Source organism: Letharia columbiana, assembly GCF_014066305.1.
Source record: "Letharia columbiana isolate WasteWater2 chromosome Unknown Sc0000048_s0, whole genome shotgun sequence".
Classification (NCBI taxonomy): Eukaryota; Fungi; Ascomycota; class Lecanoromycetes; order Lecanorales; family Parmeliaceae; genus Letharia; species Letharia columbiana.
The window spans coordinates 259,237-277,910 of NW_023501092.1; the positions used below are offsets into that span (position 1 = coordinate 259,237).

Consider the following 18,674-nt stretch of genomic DNA (forward strand, 5'->3'; position numbering starts at 1 on the left):
TTCAATTGCATTTTTGAAAGGTGCTAACTGTTGCTTTTAAAAAACAATGGTGTGGTGGGCGGTTATGCGCAATCTACGGCAACGATCTTCGCTATGGCAAAGTATGATGATGTCGCGCGCTAGCGTTCATCTTGCATTATTATCATCCACGCAACTGTAAGGGCGGCGATGAACATGCTGCCTACATTACTTTAACATTAGTTCCACTCTTACGAACTTGCTTTGACTCGGTAGGCTTTGTTTCCCCTCCCTTCCTCTCCCTTTGCAACAGGGACAATGGGTGGAGGTTGATCTACTGATTCACTGATTTACTCGTAGGGCAGGGCAGACGCTAGGGGAATGGGATTCTAACCCCGCAAAGCTTATCTCCGAAAGTGAATGAATGGTGGGTCGCTGCTGCTGCTGCTGCTGCGAGAGATCTACTTTGAACGACACCAGAGGCCAGCCTTTCACCCCAAAGATTCGATAAATAAAGATAAGATTCACAGAAACCCGATTGGTCCGTTATTCGCATCTGCGATTCAGGCTTAAGCGAATAATGATAATGATATGATATAGTAATAGGTGCCGGTACCTGATTCTATTCCCGTCTCAATCGAACCTCGGCCCAATCATCGACAAATGGCATCTGGGCCGGGTGAGAACTTCGATACCCTCAGCTATCCCACACGAGTGGCTCTTGCCACTGAGCTGTCGTGAGATGGAACATCGGACGACGTATATGGACCACCGAAAAAGAAAGCGACGGAGAAGAGCTGACAGACCTCCCATCTCGGCATGCTTAACGCCAAGCGAACAAATCAAAGGCAACGTGGGCAAGATCTCCCGGGACCTCTACACTGAGCTGTTCCGCCATGAGCCCTTGCAGGAGCCCACCGTTGCACCTGCACCCCTTCACTACATTGCCATCGCGCCATGGACACCTTTGTCGCAAGATATCGTTGAAAATACGAGCTGGACGATACTGCCTGTTCGTGCGCAGGAGACCGGTGCGGAGAGAACAAATGGCCTAAGTCCATTGTCCCTACAATTTCCGGCAGCTTCATTGGCACTTCAGACTTTTGCGGAGGCACTGCAGGCCACCTCAGCAGAGAGAGGCAACTCCAAGGGAAAATCAGGTGTCGAGGTATGGATACTGGAGGTGGAACCTCTGAAGCTGGATACCATATACGTGACCGTTGATGGGAATGCCCTTGATAAACACGATGAAGTGCAGAAGAAGTTTGGAGGAGGCTTTCCTGGTTCTCAGACCAATGGGTATGCCAGCAAGAGCAAGGGAAAGGGCAAGGCCACACTACATGCTGGGGTCAATGGTGATGGAGGTCTGTCACAGATCAAAGATCAGGAAGACCGGCTGACCGCGGCTGTTCGCGAGGGTCTGGCATCATCACTGGTCGTGCGCCAGAATGATCTCCTGCCCCTGCCGTTGCCAGCTCATCCAATCACTCATGTTCCTTTACCGCCTGCGAAAATCACCTTTTGCGAACCTATCGCCCAAGGCCTCCTTTCGCACGAGACCAAGATCGTCGTCAACCGCGTCTACTACAAGGACCCAGCAGACCGAGGTCGACCAAATCTAGCTGTGCGCAATGCTTTTCGTGCCATGACAGCAGACAATGGGAATGACACGTCAAATGAGCAATTCTTCTCTGCCACAGAAGACGGCGGTAACGAGAACGTCATGAACGTCGAAGGAGTGGAGTCTACTTCAGGTTCAGATAGTTCTAGCAAGGAATCTGGTAGTTCTTCAGATGACTCGATGGACAATATGATATCTATGAGCGCTCCGCGACTAGCAAGTCATGATTCTGGTGTACTAACTTCGAGGATAGCGGCTACGCCCAGGGCAGGAAGACCGATGACGAATGGCGTTAACACCCCAGGATCTGTCTTTTCAAACCTCACGGCGACCACAGCTAGGCAAGGTTCGATGGCAAAGGGTAGGTTTTGCAAAGCACAAGGTCTGACCGTCAGGATACCAGATGATTTACTACACCCCAAGCCAACTATAGACGAGGATGATGAGGCTCGCGTATTCGTTGATATCAAGACCCTATTGAAATTGCATTGTTTCTCCGGCGATTGGGTGAAAATGGAAACAGCATCCGCACCTGGTGAAGGCCGCTCCGGAATTTGGGGGATTCAGGCATTCGATCGTGACAGTGGACAGGACGATTTTAGACCTGTCAAAATTTACGGATTGTCTGATCTAGCTCCGGTCTCAGCACCTCGATATACTAAATCAGGCGCGCTTGAGAGAAGGTCAAGTGCCGCCACAGTCCAGACGCCGGATACTGCAGGCCTCGTTGCTTGGCTCTCGCCCGTCTTACTAGCAAACCTAGGCCAGCCGCTATTTGTGAGGCTGTCCCCTCTGCTCGCGGGACGAGCGGGGAATAGTGGTGCGAGAACTACAAACAATGCCTCGAAGGTCAACAATGCTACGTCACCACCCGTTGCGAAAGAGATGACCATAGTTCGAGTATCCACACCCCTCTCGACTGAGCGAGCGTTGCAGAGCGGAATATTCGCCTCTTTAAAGCAGCATTTTGAGAACAAGCGACGCATTCTTCGCCAAGGGGACCTCATTGGTCTTCCCATAGATGCGGGAGCCAGTCGGTTGTTGGCTCATCCAGCCGGTGGTGCGGATGTTGATGCTGATGTGGAGGAATTGCTTGCCCTTTCTTTGGAAGACGAAGCATCGACATTTCACCGCTTGGAAGTCGCCTGGTTCAAGGTCGGGCAAATCGTTAGTCCAGAGCCGGACCAGAATTGCCAAAGTCTGTCACCATTTGGCTGGGGTGGAGTTGCCTGTATTGAGCCCATGACTACTCGTATGAGACAAGCTGGAAGCGAGACAAGCAAGACACTATCAGCATTAGATCCGTCATGGAAGTACTACCTTGGCGTCCGGCCACCAATGAAAGGTTTAATTCCCTACAACCCCATAAGGCAATCTGTGGCTCCCACACCCAAACCGTACACTGCACCTCTGCAACGGCGCCTCCGTGAGCTGTTCGCTGCAGCTACCAGTCCTCGAGCTGTGCATCTCGGAATGGACCCGATGATCGTACTTCTCCACTCTACCCAGAGAAACATTGGCAAGGCCACACTGGCCTCAAATGCTGCCTCGGACCTTGGACTCCACATCTTTGCCATACCTGCATACGACCTTGTAGCGGAAGGTGGAAGTGGTGGTGATGTCAAGACAGAAGCTTTATTTAAAGCGAGAGTCGAACGGGCCCTAAGCTGTGGAGCTGACTGTACAGTCATTTTGGTACGACACATAGAAGCCTTGACGGCAGATCGCATGGTGACCGCCATCAAGGACACAATCCCTGATGTCAGAGTGCTCATAGCCACTACCACCGAGATCGAGAATGTACCTGATGGTGTACGAAGCCTGTTCACGCACGAATTGGAGACAATGGCGCCAGACGAAGGTGAGAGGGAAGGTACTTTACGGAGCATCGTGGAAGACCGAGCGATCAGGCTTGGGCATGATGTTGACATGGCTTCCATCGCGGTGAAGACTGCTGCCCTCGTTGCGGGCAATTTAGTTGATATCGTCGACAGAGCCGTCGTAGCCAGGCAAGACCGTCTGGAGAAAGTCGTTACTAACAGCTCGAGCATAGGAGAAGGCACGGACATACTTCTTCGAGATGTACTCGTATCCGGCGGAGAGGGTGCGCGCTGCGTGACCAAAGCGGACTTTGACCTTGCTGTGGAGGCTGCCCGAAAGAATTTCGCTGATGCCATTGGAGCTCCCAAGATTCCCAACGTCAGCTGGGATGATGTTGGGGGTCTTACAAACGTCAAAGACGCTGTCATAGAGACCATTCAATTGCCGCTTGAGCGACCAGAGCTCTTTGCCAAAGGCATGAAGAAGCGAAGTGGTATCCTCTTCTACGGTCCTCCCGGTACTGGAAAAACTCTTCTGGCAAAGGCCATCGCAACTGAGTTCTCCCTCAACTTCTTCTCCGTCAAAGGACCAGAGCTACTCAACATGTATATTGGTGAGTCTGAGGCGAACGTACGCCGTGTTTTCCGGCGAGCTAGAGATGCCAGACCATGCGTGGTCTTCTTCGATGAGCTCGACTCTGTGGCACCGAAAAGAGGCAATCAAGGTGATAGCGGTGGCGTCATGGATCGTATCGTTAGTCAGCTTCTCGCTGAGCTTGACGGCATGAGCGATGGTGAGGAAGGTGGCGGCGGCGTCTTCGTCATTGGTGCTACGAATCGGCCAGATCTGCTTGACCAAGCTCTGCTACGTCCAGGACGATTCGACAAGATGCTCTACCTTGGTGTCTCCGACACCCATGACAAGCAGCTCACTATTCTCGAGGCCTTGACTCGCAAATTCACAATGCATCCAGAGGCGTCTCTTCGGCGGGTGGCTGACTCATTGCCATTTACGTATACGGGTGCAGACCTTTACGCACTCTGCTCGGACGCTATGCTTAAAGCCATCACCAGGCAAGCATCAGCTGTCGATGCGAAAATCAGAGTAATGTCTGGTGCTCCTGTCACTACGGCTTACTTCTTCGATCATCTGGCTACAGACGAGGACATTGCTGTTATGGTTACTGAACAGGACTTTTTGCTGCAAACGAGGAGTTGGTTGGTAGTGTAAGGTAAGGATACCTCCCTTTCAAAACATATGTCTCGATGCTTCGCTAAGATCCTCTTTCCAACAGCGCCAAAGAACTCGAACACTATCAACGTGTGCGCCACACTTTCGAAGGTCCCAACAACCCTCATAAAGCTCCGAACCTTACTGCTGCCTCCAGAATCCCAGCTCCTACAACGAATGATCACCTCCAGCCGCCAGCACCCAGCAAGCGTCCTAAGCCCATCAGCCGCACCGGTACCATTAGGCAATCGGATCCGAAAAGGCAAGGGAAAGGGCAAAGCTACGCAATGGGATAGCGATGACGATGATGATGACGATGCTTATGTGACTAGTAATGACTTTGCAGGGACCCCTGAGCGAAAGCGGAGTGGAGTCAACGGCTTTGGAGACGTGGGAGGGAATGATGACGAGGAGATCTATGGGTGAAGGGGTCGAGGATGTAAAAATTCGGACTGTGGAGTGAGAGGATTGTATATATTTTTCTGGACGACTCGGCAGAAAAGCTATGCTTTTGCAGACACCTTTGCACATATTCTCTACTAAAAAAAAATCCACTATCACTCACTTAGGTGAAAGCCTTCAAAGCTCTAAGGCGGGAATGGATCCGAGGTTTGTTATCAAATAGAACAGGCCAGAGGCCCTACCAAGTGGCCATATCTCGAAGTCAAGCCATCATGTCAACCTCAGAAGCCAGTGAGAAGCTGGAAACTCCCTCGACAGTGAAACTTGATTTTTCCTTTCTTGGAGAGTGTCAGCCGGTGGGTGCAACATTGTCACATATTCAGCATCTGAAGATGAACGTTTGACAAGAGCAGAAAGCCAGGACCTGCGAGGACAAAAACTTACATCAAGAGAGGAACACCGATACTTGGTCTGGGACGATCGAGGTCACGCACACCGGCAACGGGGTGATGTTTTTTTCTACGCAGTGCCGTTGTTGACCAGTAGCAGTATGCGCCCAAAGATCATCCCACAGAGTCCTGTTCGGTAGCAACTCCAGTCCAGCATCACGCTGACACCGTTGTGGCTGATTGGGTGCATCGTCAGCGGCAGGTTGATGTTGCTTTGGGAATCGGAGACATCTACGTCTGTCCCACGACAAGCGAAAGCCCGTATCGCAGTGGCCTTCTTCCTGCATTGGGCGACGGTGATGAGATTATGTTACGGTGCGGAAGCTGCCGTCAGTACCGTTATCGCCGTCGTTACATCTCTCTCTCTACATAGACGCACTCTCTGTGCAGAATTTTACGTGTTGGCATGTCGAGAGCTTTTCTTGGCGATCGATATAATCTTATGCCAAGCCACATGAAAAAGAAACCGGACGAGGGCAACCATGGTGTCTGCAAGGCGAAAAGGCATGTCAAAGCACCTCGGCAAGGCCAAGTCCCATGCCAAAACACGGCCCTTGCAAGGCCTTTCATATCACATTGCGATTCGCTGCATTTATAGGTCAGCTTTTTAACCACTCGGTCAGTGACTTTTTTATTTGTAGTTGTCAAAGCCTTTGGCTGCATACGGGAAGGACGAAAGAGATTGGGCGCCATACTTAAATCTAAAACCAAGGATAAATGACTGACTAGATTTGAAACATGTTCGGAGGACCGCTACTTGGATGGGTGAAGCGGATTGGTCACCTGAGTCTACTTAGGCAATATTTCTGTCGACTTCAAAGTCCTCTTTCTTCAACTCCTACGTCGGCAGCGTTCTTCCTCTTGGTTTCTCAATAGCGTCCAATCATACCTCTACCCCAACACGGTTGCGCTTGCTTGAGCAATCCTCACCAATCACAACTCCAGTAAACTACAACATACCAACAGTCCACTCATTGCCCAACACTTCGACTCACGGGACAGATCAGATCTACAGTCCCGCTGCTGCCCAAAGATGCCCAACCCACACTTCCTCACTACGGATCCCAACATCGCCACGCGCGAGCTTTGGGACCGACTCCCGGGCAAATATTAACTACACCGTACAACGCACCACGACCCACTCATCGAAGGCGAGACATGCACCGACGTCGACATCGTGTCTCCCTCGTTCGGCGAATCCGAAATCACCTCCCGCGCTTCCAACGGATGCAGCGTACCAATTCGAGTTCCATCGAAACCTCCACCTTGAACACCGTTGCAAAGACGGGCAAAAGAGCCAGAACGACCGAAACGCGCGTCTTCCGACTCCAAAACGGGGAATGGAGCATCTGGAACGTCGACGGCGATGGGGCCGTGACGGGGAAACTGGCGGACTTGGCGCTGGGGCACGTGGTTGAGCCGCCGATAGATTTCGGCACGCACCAGTTCCAGGGGCGCAGCTGAAAGTGGTGCAGCGGCGGTAGGCTAATGGGAAGGGGGCGACTAAGTATCTGGGCTTGCGCTTTATCATGATGTATGTGGCGACGTGGCGGATGCATCATCGAATTGAGCAGAGGGAGGGGAAGCTGATGGTGCAGGGGGGTCATTATGTTCCGGAGACTTGGGGGAGAAAGTTTGGAGAGGTTGCGGGAGAGGATGAGTGGGGGTGGGTGGTTGATGGGGGCGTGCTTGCAGGATGCTGAGGAACTCGCTTATCTTCTAGAGTTACCAGAGTTTCCCTCAAAGTCCACCGGCCTTCAAAGAACTGGATGACAATCTTACCCTTTCGAACCACTCTACGACCACACGCTTAGGATTACGGACCATGCAGCCCAGTACTATCCATACTGCTTACATCTTATCTTCAGCGTTGGAGGCCTCGTTTGGAGGTTGAGCGAATGGCGCTTGATACGGGTTGGGTCCATACTACGATATTTCGAGACTCTGGACAAGCTGATACGTCCGTCTGGGTCTGGGTCACTTCGCCCAAGGCGCCGTATACCCCTTCGACGACGAAAGCGACCAGAGACGCTACCGGTCCCCGCACCAGCTCGTCTTCCTGGCATCCCTGCCGACGGTTCTAGGCGAGAGACACCGGATCCGCAAGCGCGAGGTGTACTTCCAAGATCCGGATTTCGGCGCCGTGGAGGTAGAATTCTTACGGCAACGTCTCGGCTACACAACCTTGTCCGATCCGGGCGCGTATGCCAAGATGACGCCGTCGACGTTGTTGTTCGCGCCTTGCGTTCCGCACTGGGTGCGGGCGGGGGCGTTGGAGGTGGCGTTGCCGGCGTTGTATGTGAGTGTTGATGTCGAGAGGGATCTTGAGAGGATGGGGCCGGGGTATGAGTGTTCGTTGGCGAGGGTGCCGTTGCAGGTTACGTTTGGGAGGTTGAGGGATGTTACGCAGGTGAGACAACTGCCGGATGGGGAAGGGGATGTTTGGGAGGAGTGGATTAATGTGTGTAGTATGAGGTGGGTGAGGGGGGAGGGGTAGGAGTTTTGATGCTGTTAGGGTGGTTGAGGGATGAGGGGTGAGATGTCCAGGATTTTGGTGCGTTTTTGTCTTCTGGAGGAATCTTGTGGTCACCATAGACAATTCGCTTTGCTCGTCGCTTTTATCCAAGATTTCTTCTAGTATGACTGCACATCTGTTTACCATAGCGAGCGAACTTCCTTGGTCGACCGGGTAGACAACAGAACCAGACAATGGGTCACCACTGGAACGTACAGAAGCTGTTCGTTCGTGTCAGAAATTCTTGTAAAAGACCGGCCGACCCCTTCATTCTCCGCCCGAGTATCAACAAAGCCCATAAAAGGAAAGAACACAGAGACGGCGAAGGGTTGCTAGAAGGCGACAATGCTGAGCTGGACAGGATGAGCGAGTCTCGGGCATTATGCGAGTCATGGTCCTGTGAGTAAGCTAGTGTCTTCTTTCAATAGTCCTTTCTGTACAAATCTGTCACGCACGTGTGTTGCCCAAGAGCGTCTGAGCTCAGCCCATATCGAGAACACTTACTCGCCCACGAGGGTTTGTGCAAGAGGGATGGTAAATCCTACTACGGTGAAGACATCATTTCTTAGGAGCGCAATACTCAACTGACCTTCAAACGCTGCGAGATAACTTGCTCATTGCCCTTTTTCTTTTCCAGCGTCAGCTCCAGAAGTTGCGGTCTCATGACTTGACGGGTTTGAATCATACATAGATACATACATAGATACATACATAATATATAAACACATAGACACATACATATACACATACATTCATACACACACATCAAAACAAGGCGATAATCCTCCCTCCCTTCCTTCCTTCCTTCCTTCCTTCATCCACCCGAATCGCACCACCTCGCCGGATCCATCCACACGCGACAACCCAGCCCAGTCCAACCCAGCCCAAACGCACCCACAAGCGATACAAATTCCATCATTCAACGCCGGGTACCCGTCCCAGCGACTCTCTATTTTATCTCCCCACCTACGATATGTGAAACAAACAGTGGGGAGGCTGGTTTCCTGCCGCGCGTGTTTTCGAAGAGGAGAAGGGGGGAGAAGTGCCGATCGATTGATCGACGGCCGAATGAAAGTGCTACGTAAAGGGGGTACGGCTTCAGGTGCCTAGTGAAGGGGTTGGAAAAGTAGGTGAATAGAGTTGGGGGGGGGAGGGTTTGCTGGATAAAGCTGAATGGGCGGGTATTGAGAAGGGGGTTAGGGGGGCTTGGATGTTGTGAGTTGAGAAAGCGGAAAAGGTGGGTGGGGGGACAATGATGAGTAGGGGCCGGAAAACGAACCGTCACAACCGCGTCCTGGTTCTTGCGTACGCTGGAGTTTGCGGGCATGGTGCGCTGCATGTGGCTGTTTGGAAAGTACTGTAAGGAAGAGGCAAAGAGTCGCGCTGCCCATTTATGTGGCCTTTGAGAGATTCATTTGTACTCTGTACTGTATACGAGCCACCAGGAAACCACATTCCTACCACTTAGCGCACGCACAAATCTGGAAACGCAAAGACAACAGAATGAAAACCACGTTTCCCAATCCCACGTTCCATCACCACTTTACTCGATCGGCTTCCTCGCCCAGCCGCTCAAACACCTCCACCCAGCCCCGGTCCATTTGCCCTCTTCCAGAACCTCCGCGACGCCCTCCAGCAAATTCTCCTTTCCCATCTCCGTCTGCAATTTAATCATCCACTGCTCCCATGCCCAACTGCCGACCAAGCCAGCCATACTAGCCGCATCAGCCGTGCTGCCCACGGGCCCTTGCACCGCTTCTACTTTGCGCGTCCCGTTCTCGAGCCCGTTTTCGAAAGTCGATACGTTGGGTGGCGGCGTCTCGGGTAGCATGTGTCGCTCTTTGGTGGGTGTACCCATGGGCAGAAAGGTCCAGGCGCGTTTGATGTCGTCGAAGCCGGCGCGACGGAGCCGCCCGAGGAAGGATTTGGTTGGCAGTGGATCGTAGCCTCTTGTCTTCAAATTGAAACCAAATTCTACGCTCATGGCGGTGCCACGGGAACCGGCGTTGACGATTTCAGAGTCCATGAGGAAGTATTCGAGATAGCCGCCCGGTTTGAGGCAGCGCAGACATTCTTGCAGGCAGAGGTCATACTCATCCATGGTGAAGCCTCGGTGGACGTCAAGTTTGAGGTGGGAAAAGAGTGTCCGAGCGGATATGGCGGAGAAATGGTTGTTCGGGTAAGGAAGTGTATAAAGGGAAGGGACTGTGTGTAGGCGATGGTTGTGGGGACCGCGGATCGTTGGGAACAAAAGAGTGTCGGTAGTGCTTGCTGTGTAAACCTTGGCGCTCGGGTATTCGCGGGAGCAATGCCAACCCCAGTCAGAGGATGGTTGGCCGCCGAGATCAAGGACGTGTGAGAATGCTCTAATTTTACAGCCTTTGATATCGTTGAGTGACGGGGCTTTGGTTAAGGATTGGACGGCAGGACTGTTGAGGAGACGGCCTCCGCTGAGGTATTTAGCTGCTTCGATGACCCAGATGCTTGCGCTCACTTGCTCGAGTGCTTGGCGCTCCCTTTCGACTCGGGCGAAAACTTCCTTTTCAGCAGTGTTCTCGGCTGTTGCTTCTTTGCCGGGCATCATGGATATCGGTCGCTGCGGAGCTGGGCGATTGACCTTTGTAATCTTGAATTGGCCTTGGAGCTGAGCAATGTGCTCATGGGGGAGGCTGAATCGGGCGGCTTGGAGGGAATCAGACCTGGTATGACGATGTCTAAAGGGGTCGACACGGCTTGACTGCCTCTTGATGTGCTGGAAAGCATGGTAATAGATCGAGTCTCCTTCTCCAGGCCTCGTGACGATCGGATATTCTCGCTTTGCGATCTCGCTTTCCAGGAATTTCACTGCTTTCTTCATGGGCGCTTCCAATGAGTCGTTCCTAGCGTGGCTACTACTTCTCACAAGAGCCTTTTCTGTGCTAAGACCGACTTCACTGGCAGGATAAGTCTCTCTCAACGAGGCCATATACGACGTCTGAGCAGCAAGCCATACACTTGTTCTATCTAAACTTTTCTCGGCACTTTCTTGGATCGCCTGCTCGTAATTGCCGTCGTGATCGCTCGAGGGCGCAGTGATCGCGACTCGATGTACTTCACCACTGCTGCGGCTTTCTGGAGATGGAACCTCCTCAATGAGGCGTGGAGGTAGTTGGCGAGCGGTAGGTGGTCCATCGGTATCATTGTCGTGCACTTCCACGACTTGTTCAACCGTTGCAGGGGATTCTCTGTTCCATGGGCACCTGTAGAATTGTTCGGCCGTTGTCGATGACGGTGGCACTGCAGAGACAGGCAAAGGCCCGTTGACACACCATGTGCGCCTTGCATTGTGCCCCAAAGAAGAAAAAAAACCCCCCAGGAGATGGGATGCTGAGCCCTGATATGCTGTAGTCCGATGTCTGGGACATTGGCGTAATGTCCGCGCTTGACGGGCGAACGGGAGCTGGGAAGACTTCTTCCATCTCCTTCTCCGATTCGGTCGGCGAAGCGAACTCTGGTACCTCGAGAGACAGATGCTGCAAGGTATCTAGAGCAGCTGGTGGTAGCTGGACGCCGACGTCCGACGAATTGTCTTCTGGGGTTGGCACCGGACTGTCCGAGTAATCTCGCCCAGCATCTATGGCAAAATCATGAACACTGATGCAGTCCTCGGGACTGAAACCTGACCCGTGGTACTGTCCAGATCCATCGTCAATTCGGACCCTGAGTTGTGGCCGATTCGGTTTGTTATCACCGCCTTGTCTGTGCACAGCATCCCCTTGTCCCCATATATCCCCACTCTTCGGATATATATGCACATCAGGTGTAACCGGAGTGCTTGTGCCGGCGAGCGGATCTGAGTCGAGGCTCCCATTTAGCGATGGCGGGTTGCTTGGCGTCGGCAGGTCGTGACCTAACATAAAGAGCGCCGCAGGTGAGATGGGTATCTTTGGTGGTCGTGGTGGGGAAACGGAGTGTTCCTTGTGTATTGTGGGCCAGTAGCTTGGTGACGGTATCACCAAGGACGGGTATTGGTTCTGCTTTGCCTTTGACAAGGGTGCTTCATTCGAGGATAACGAGCGTATGCTGATCGAAGTCTGTACGGACGGAGCGATGTCAGAATCATCATCGGATACGTCGTACAACTCATCGAAGTCTCCCGAATTCCGACTCGTCCTGTAGTATGAGGAGATGGAGGAGGTCAGTGATGGTACAGGCGAGGTCGACTCTCTCGAGGGTGCAGGCGATAATTGTTGGTTTCTGCCGCGGCCCATGACCTCTGCCTCTCCTTCGCTATAGTTCTCTTCCTCATTACCGCTGAACTCATCTTCTATTATTGTATTAAGGATGTGCTTCCGGACCAGCCGGGGGGAGCTTCATATGTGGTAGCAGGCAAAAGATAACTATCCATTATGGTCTGTGTCGCGGACCCAAAAGCTGGAAAAAATGAGGGGTATAATTATGAAAGAAGATGTAAATGTCCGATCAACGGAACTGTGAATGGATACTCGGTCAACGAGCAAAAGCAACAAGAAGCTAACAGTAAGAGAGTAGACACAGGAAGAGATGAAGACTCCAAACGCAGCAGCAAAGAGAGAGGCAAAGACGATGGAGGAAGGAGGCCGCGGCCATGATTTGGATATATATTTGGGACCAACGGCGGGGGGAGCCATGGCAGTTGGAGGTGGGCGGTTGCAGGGACTGGGGTCAACGGCTCTATGCAGGAACAGGAGGAGACTATATCGGAAAGCGCCGGAGAGTTGGAGGTAGTAAGAGACATGAGAGGTAATGCAGAGAGATGAAGCCAATGGAAGCTATTGTTAACGTGCGCTAAAGCCTCAAGAGTGTGGTGATTGGATGAGAGGTGCAGCTCTGTAAGCGCCCACTGTTGCTATCTTGGGCGCCTTGCCAAGTCCATTGGAGGACCCCACTTTGTGTCGCACTGTTGGGCGTTGACTGTAGAGTATTGCCCGACACTGAGACTCGACGAAGAGAAGAACTAGAATGTCGAACGAATTTTGCGCTGGGGTTGGGTAAATTCATCAAAGACAGTGAAGAGGAGTGACGATCATTGTTGGGGAGGGGGGGGGACTCGGAAGCTACAAGTACGTACTCACTCACGCTACTTTACCTTATGCTCCTATGTCATAGCGTTTTTAGACCGGAGTTCAACCGAAGACCTCCGCACTCCTAGGGCCTCTCCGATCCATCCGCGTGGCAGCACATGCATAATCTAAAAACGCGAGCGCATACATGTAGCTGCACTTTGGAATCTGGAATAGCGAGTCTTGTCAATCGAAAAGGAGACCCAGGAGCTACCAAAACTCAATCCATAGCACTACTCACCGCACTTCAGAAGTCGTCTACCGGGAATCGGCCGCCATGACTCCTCCGGCCATAATAGCGCCCTCCATCCTGTCTGCGGACTTCGCTGCTTTAGGCGCTGCTTGTTCAGACACTATCGACAATGGCGCTGATTGGTGAGTGGCTTCTTGGGCAGCAGGATGTTCAGTACACTGATGTTCTACTCAATGCCGTAGGCTACATGTCGACATCGTAAGTAGTGCTCAATCGCAAGCAAGTGTGCACTGAGGACTGATCTCGATGATTTAGATGGACGGTCACTTCGTACAGCCACCCTTCAGCAACTTTACGCGCGGGGCTTGCATCCACTAACAGCGATGCAGGTGCCTAACATCACGTTCGGAGCGCCTGTTGTGACCAAGATACGTCCTCACGTCCAGCGCCCCAAAGGCGCGCGAGGCAAAGGCACCTTTGATTGCCATATGATGATCGCCGAGGTAGGCAGCTGTATGCTACCCCAATATCTATCCCTGAAGACCATGGGGAGACCGTGTGGCTAATCGCTCTGTTTCGCTAGCCTAAGAAATGGGTAAAGGAATTCCAAAAGGCGGGCTGCGACCTATACTGCTTCCACTATGAAGCCGCCATCACATCCACAGCCGCCGAGAACCCTGAAGACCATACCGAGACCAAGACTAGCCCAAAGGAGATGATTCAATACATACATAAGAGCGGTTTGCTAGCGGGCATTGCAATCAAACCGGAAACGTCGGTAGATGTTTTGTGGGAGATCCTCGAGAGTCCGAACAAGGAAGAAGTTCCTGATGTGAGATGTGGCCGCTCAAAATAGGGAATCGTCACTGACAAGTTTTGTTCTAGATGGTGCTTGTCATGACCGTACATCCTGGATTCGGAGGACAGAAATTCATGGCGTCAGAACTACCCAAGGTTAAAGCGCTACGAGAAAAGTATCCAGATCTCAACATCGAGGTTGACGGTGGACTGGGTGAGGGAACGATAGACCAAGCTGCGGATGCTGGTGCCAACGTGATAGTTGCAGGGTCTGCGGTCTTTGGTGCCAAAGACCCAGCGGGAGTCATCAAGGTCTTGCGGGAGTCGGTCGAGAAGAGAAGACAGTCGAGTTTGTGAAGTCATGATCGATCATGAATGATGATAGGAAGCCTGCTTAGCCCGCTGGCTCCCATAATCGTCAAATGAAAGTATGGCTATGACAGTGCTGCAGGCGGCGCAAAATTCGCGATAGCTTCAAACCATGGAAATAGATAGCTTTTTAAAAGCGAGCTGTCCCTAAACCTTGATCGAGACGGTCTTTCGAGCTGTAGTCGACTTGGCGTTGCGAGTCTGTATCTATGTAACCTGCTCTGGGATATGGATTCAATCTGCTTATCCCATCCTCCTGAGCTCACGATGGACTTCTGAGTAGTGAAACAAGGATTGCTTGGGTGGGACTACATATTACCGTTGAGGAAAGGGTCTCGGGGTTGAATGTGAGGCAGCTGAGCCGACAGGGTGGGTGGGGGCAAATAACCCCCCCGGGGGGCCCCCCGGATTTAAAAATTTATTTATTAATAAAAAAAAAAAAAAAAAAAAATAAATATATTTATTAAAAATATTAATATTAATTAAAAAATATTATAATTTTAATAAAAAAAAAAAAAAAATTAATATAATTTTTATTTTAATAAAAAAAAAAAAAAATTTATTTTATTTAAAATAATATATTTAAAAAAAAAAAAAAAAAATATATATAATAATAAAAAAAAAAAAAAAAAAAAAAAAAAATTTTTTTTTTTTTTTTTTAATTTTTTTTTTTTAAAAAAAAAAAAAATTTTTTTTTTTTTTTAAAATTTTTTTTTTTACGAGCGTATTCTTAATATATCCCTTAGCTCTATAACTAGCGAACCTTGGCGGAGGTATCTTTTATTATATTATATCTTCTTTTCACCTATATAATTCGATATCTTAGTTATCTTATTTAATATATCTATATTAATATTATATTTATATCGATTCTAATACTATAACTAAGATTAATCTACTTATTTTATTTATATTAATAAACGAATTTAAAGAAACGCGCTAGTAGAGGCTTTAATAAGAAACTAAGTTAAGTTATCGTATCTCTAGATAAGCCTATCAGATAGATAAATCGATTTTAAAGAGTTTAAAAGAGATAGCGAAACGATCTCGACAAATAATAATCGAGAGATAAAGAAGATATACTGGCCGGAAAGGTATAATATGATATGGGATATTAATCTATTATACCATACTCTAATATAATATAGATTATTGAGATTTACATGATTTTATACCTGATATAATATGAAATCTTAGCGAGATATTTCACGATATAGTATATCTATGGTATTATACTATGAAATAATATATATATAAGATATTTTGATTAAGATTTCTATATTTAGAAGTAGATATTCTAATTATTATTCTAGTTAACAACTACGCTAAATTAATAAGATATAAAATTAAATACGATTATATTTTATTACTCTATATATATAAAAGAAAGCGAGCTATATCTACTAATAATAAGAAAAGCTTATCTTTCTCCTAGTATCAACCGCGTGAAATCCGCTAACACTTTATAATTAAAGCCGTCGACGATAATTTTATACGTCTATTATATATTTTCGATATCGCTATCTAATATAAAATTATATATATTATAATTATAGTCTTTTTATTAAATCGTCAATCTAGAAAAATTAATATATCTCTTAATATTCTCTTAAAAGTATCGCAGCTTAATATAATAAGCTATATTTCTTTAAGCTACCTTCTCGCGATATATAAAAAAAAGATTAGATATAGAAAGTATATAAAAGTATATTTAATAATTCTAGAATGAATTAACGATACTTATAATAATAATTAGAATTAAGAATTAGATATACTTAAATAAGAGATAACTTTATATTACTCGTATAATAGCGATAGTAGTAATTAAGATTAAAATATCGATTTAGATAGCGTAGCTTTTATAGTAAGCTTTTTATTACTATACGCTAGATTAATTATATATAAATAAAGATTTATAATTTTATCTTTTAGATATAATTATATTTAATATTTTAAGATTTTTATAATAGCTCAATACTTATTAGTTAGCGCGTTAATATTATTATATCTAAGCTATAATAGCGCTTATTATTAAATTCTATATTACACTTTTAAGTAGCTTAAAAAATAAGATCTACTTAATTATTAGCGCGTATAATAAAATTATTTTTAATACTTATATCTTATTTAGCTTCGATATTATTTATTTCCTCTTAATTCGAGCTTTTATCTTTATTTATATATATAATAATTCGCGTAATAAGCGAAACTTTAGACTTCTTCGTAATTACGCTCGCGTGCTTTTTTTATATAATATTATTAAAATATAAGTCTATTAGAATAATAATTAGAATTAGAAATTACTTATCGCTTATTTATTATATCTTATCTAATCTACTTAAAAGCTTACTTTTATTATAATAACGATATATTAATATATTTAACTTTACGCTTTTTAATAATTATAGCGTAGTTAATAGCTAAGATATTAGCTTTCTTTACTTTTTTAATTAATTTCTTCTTAAATATAAACGTATTTATTCGCTATCGCGATCTCTTAGTATTTTTATTTTAACTAAGCTTATTCTTCTACTTTTCGTTTTAATTAAGAGTTTAATCACCATCTAATTAATCTATATTAAGACTCTTTAATATCGCTATCATTATTAATATTTAATACTTATTATAGTAAATTATTAGACTTAATCTCTTCTACTTTAATTATTATAAAAAGATAAATTAGTAGATATATATAAAAGAATTAAAGGGCTTATACGAATATCTACGAATATTAAGCTATTCTTAATTTTAATTAAAGCTTATTTTATTAAAAAGTGCGTTAATTCTAATAAGTATCGATATTAGAAATAAAGAGAATATATATCGCGCGTTATTATAAGTATATTATTATAGAGTTTAACTTAAAGAATAATTATTTCTATAAAGATAGTAAGACTTAAAGATAAGAAAGTAAGAATAAAATATATGAAAATTTTAATAAGTTATAGTAGTTTAGCGCTAGCTAAATTAGATAAAAATAATTACTTACTAGCTCGCTCTCTTAGATCTTTTATCTTTTAATCTATATAAGCTATAATAATAATTATAATTATTATAGAAGTAGCTAAGATTATATTAGATAATAGCGCTTAATAAGCGTAATTCGCTTAAGCTTAAATCTTTAAAATTAAAGAGAAAGCGTTTTATTAATATTTAATTTAAGCTAGATAATATAAAGTAATCTAAAAATTTAATATACGCGATAGATATCTAAGCTTTTCTTCCCCTCTTCTTCCTCTCTAAGACTTTCTTTTTATATTAATTCTTCTTATTATTAGACTATCTTCTTTATATATTAAACTTCTATTTAAGTAATTTAATATTATTATAATAATATTAAAAGTATAACGTAGTCGTTAAGTTATATATTTATTCTTTATCTTTTAATAACTTTAAGCTAATATATAGATAGATCGCGCGAAGAGCTTAATTTATATACGCTTAATCTATTATTAATAGATCTTCGAAAAAGCTAATACTATTCTAGAGTGCTAGATATAGCGTTAAAGTAAAGTCTTTATTAGATATTATCGTCGCTTTAATCGCTATCATTATCGCTTTAATAGATATTATCTCTACTTTAATAGTATTAAAGCGTCAATAAAAATTAGATAATATATTCTTCTAATTATTATTATATTTATTATATATAACTAACGCGAGCTATAGCTTAAGCTTTACGCGAGATTTATTATTATTAAAAGTTAACTAATCTTATAATCTCTAAAGCTTCTCTTTTAATATCTAATTCGTTAGATTATACTTAATTAGAATCTATTAAAGCGCTATTATATTTAAAGATTTCACTTTTAAAGTATTATATAAGATAATAGAAGTCTTTCTAGTTCGTTAGTTTAAGAGTAAGTTTTTTATTATTACGCTTTATAATTAGCTCTAATAATCTCTATTTAAATAGATATTTATCTTTATATAATATATAAAAAGCGAGTTATATTATAGAAAAAGAATCTAAATCTCATAATTATCTTAGCTAAGTCGTTTAAAGTAAAGAGAAGAGTATATTTATCTTTAGCTATTAAATTAGTTAATTATTATAAATATAACTATAAGATATAATTATATATTATTAATTACTCTAGTAATTATAAAAAGTATAAAAGAAATAAAATTATATAATTAAGTACTTATAAACTTTTCTCTTCTAAGTATTTATTTTAATTTAGAGTTTAATCGCTATCTAATTAAAAAAAGAGTAAGATATAGAAAGTATATAAAA

General features: G+C 45.5%; 4 protein-coding genes across 4 annotated transcripts; 3 read left to right on the plus strand and 1 right to left on the minus strand.

Moving 5' to 3' along the window:
* Positions 1 to 721: 721 nt before the first annotated feature.
* On the plus strand, positions 722 to 4,630 carry HO173_010397 (uncharacterized protein; the record flags this gene model as incomplete). The annotated part of the gene is made up of 1 exon (XM_037312282.1): positions 722 to 4,630. The coding sequence occupies one exon, from the start codon at positions 722 to 724 to the stop codon at positions 4,628 to 4,630; it is 3,909 nt and encodes a 1,302-aa protein (XP_037160868.1).
* Positions 4,631 to 4,657: 27 nt separating this feature from the next.
* Positions 4,658 to 5,056, plus strand: HO173_010398 (uncharacterized protein; the record flags this gene model as incomplete). The annotated part of the gene is made up of 1 exon (XM_037312283.1): positions 4,658 to 5,056. One exon carries the CDS (start codon positions 4,658 to 4,660, stop codon positions 5,054 to 5,056), a length of 399 nt encoding a protein of 132 aa, XP_037160869.1.
* Positions 5,057 to 7,656: 2,600 nt separating this feature from the next.
* On the minus strand, positions 7,657 to 12,246 carry HO173_010399 (uncharacterized protein; the record flags this gene model as incomplete). The annotated part of the gene is made up of 3 exons (XM_037312284.1): positions 7,657 to 7,804; positions 9,544 to 11,235; positions 11,345 to 12,246. 3 exons carry the CDS (start codon positions 12,244 to 12,246, stop codon positions 7,657 to 7,659), a joined length of 2,742 nt encoding a protein of 913 aa, XP_037160870.1.
* Positions 12,247 to 13,354: 1,108 nt separating this feature from the next.
* HO173_010400 (uncharacterized protein) lies at positions 13,355 to 14,425 on the plus strand (the record flags this gene model as incomplete). The annotated part of the gene is made up of 6 exons (XM_037312285.1): positions 13,355 to 13,452; positions 13,513 to 13,528; positions 13,586 to 13,600; positions 13,660 to 13,773; positions 13,854 to 14,102; positions 14,156 to 14,425. 6 exons carry the CDS (start codon positions 13,355 to 13,357, stop codon positions 14,423 to 14,425), a joined length of 762 nt encoding a protein of 253 aa, XP_037160871.1.
* Between the last annotated feature and the right edge of the window lie 4,249 nt (positions 14,426 to 18,674).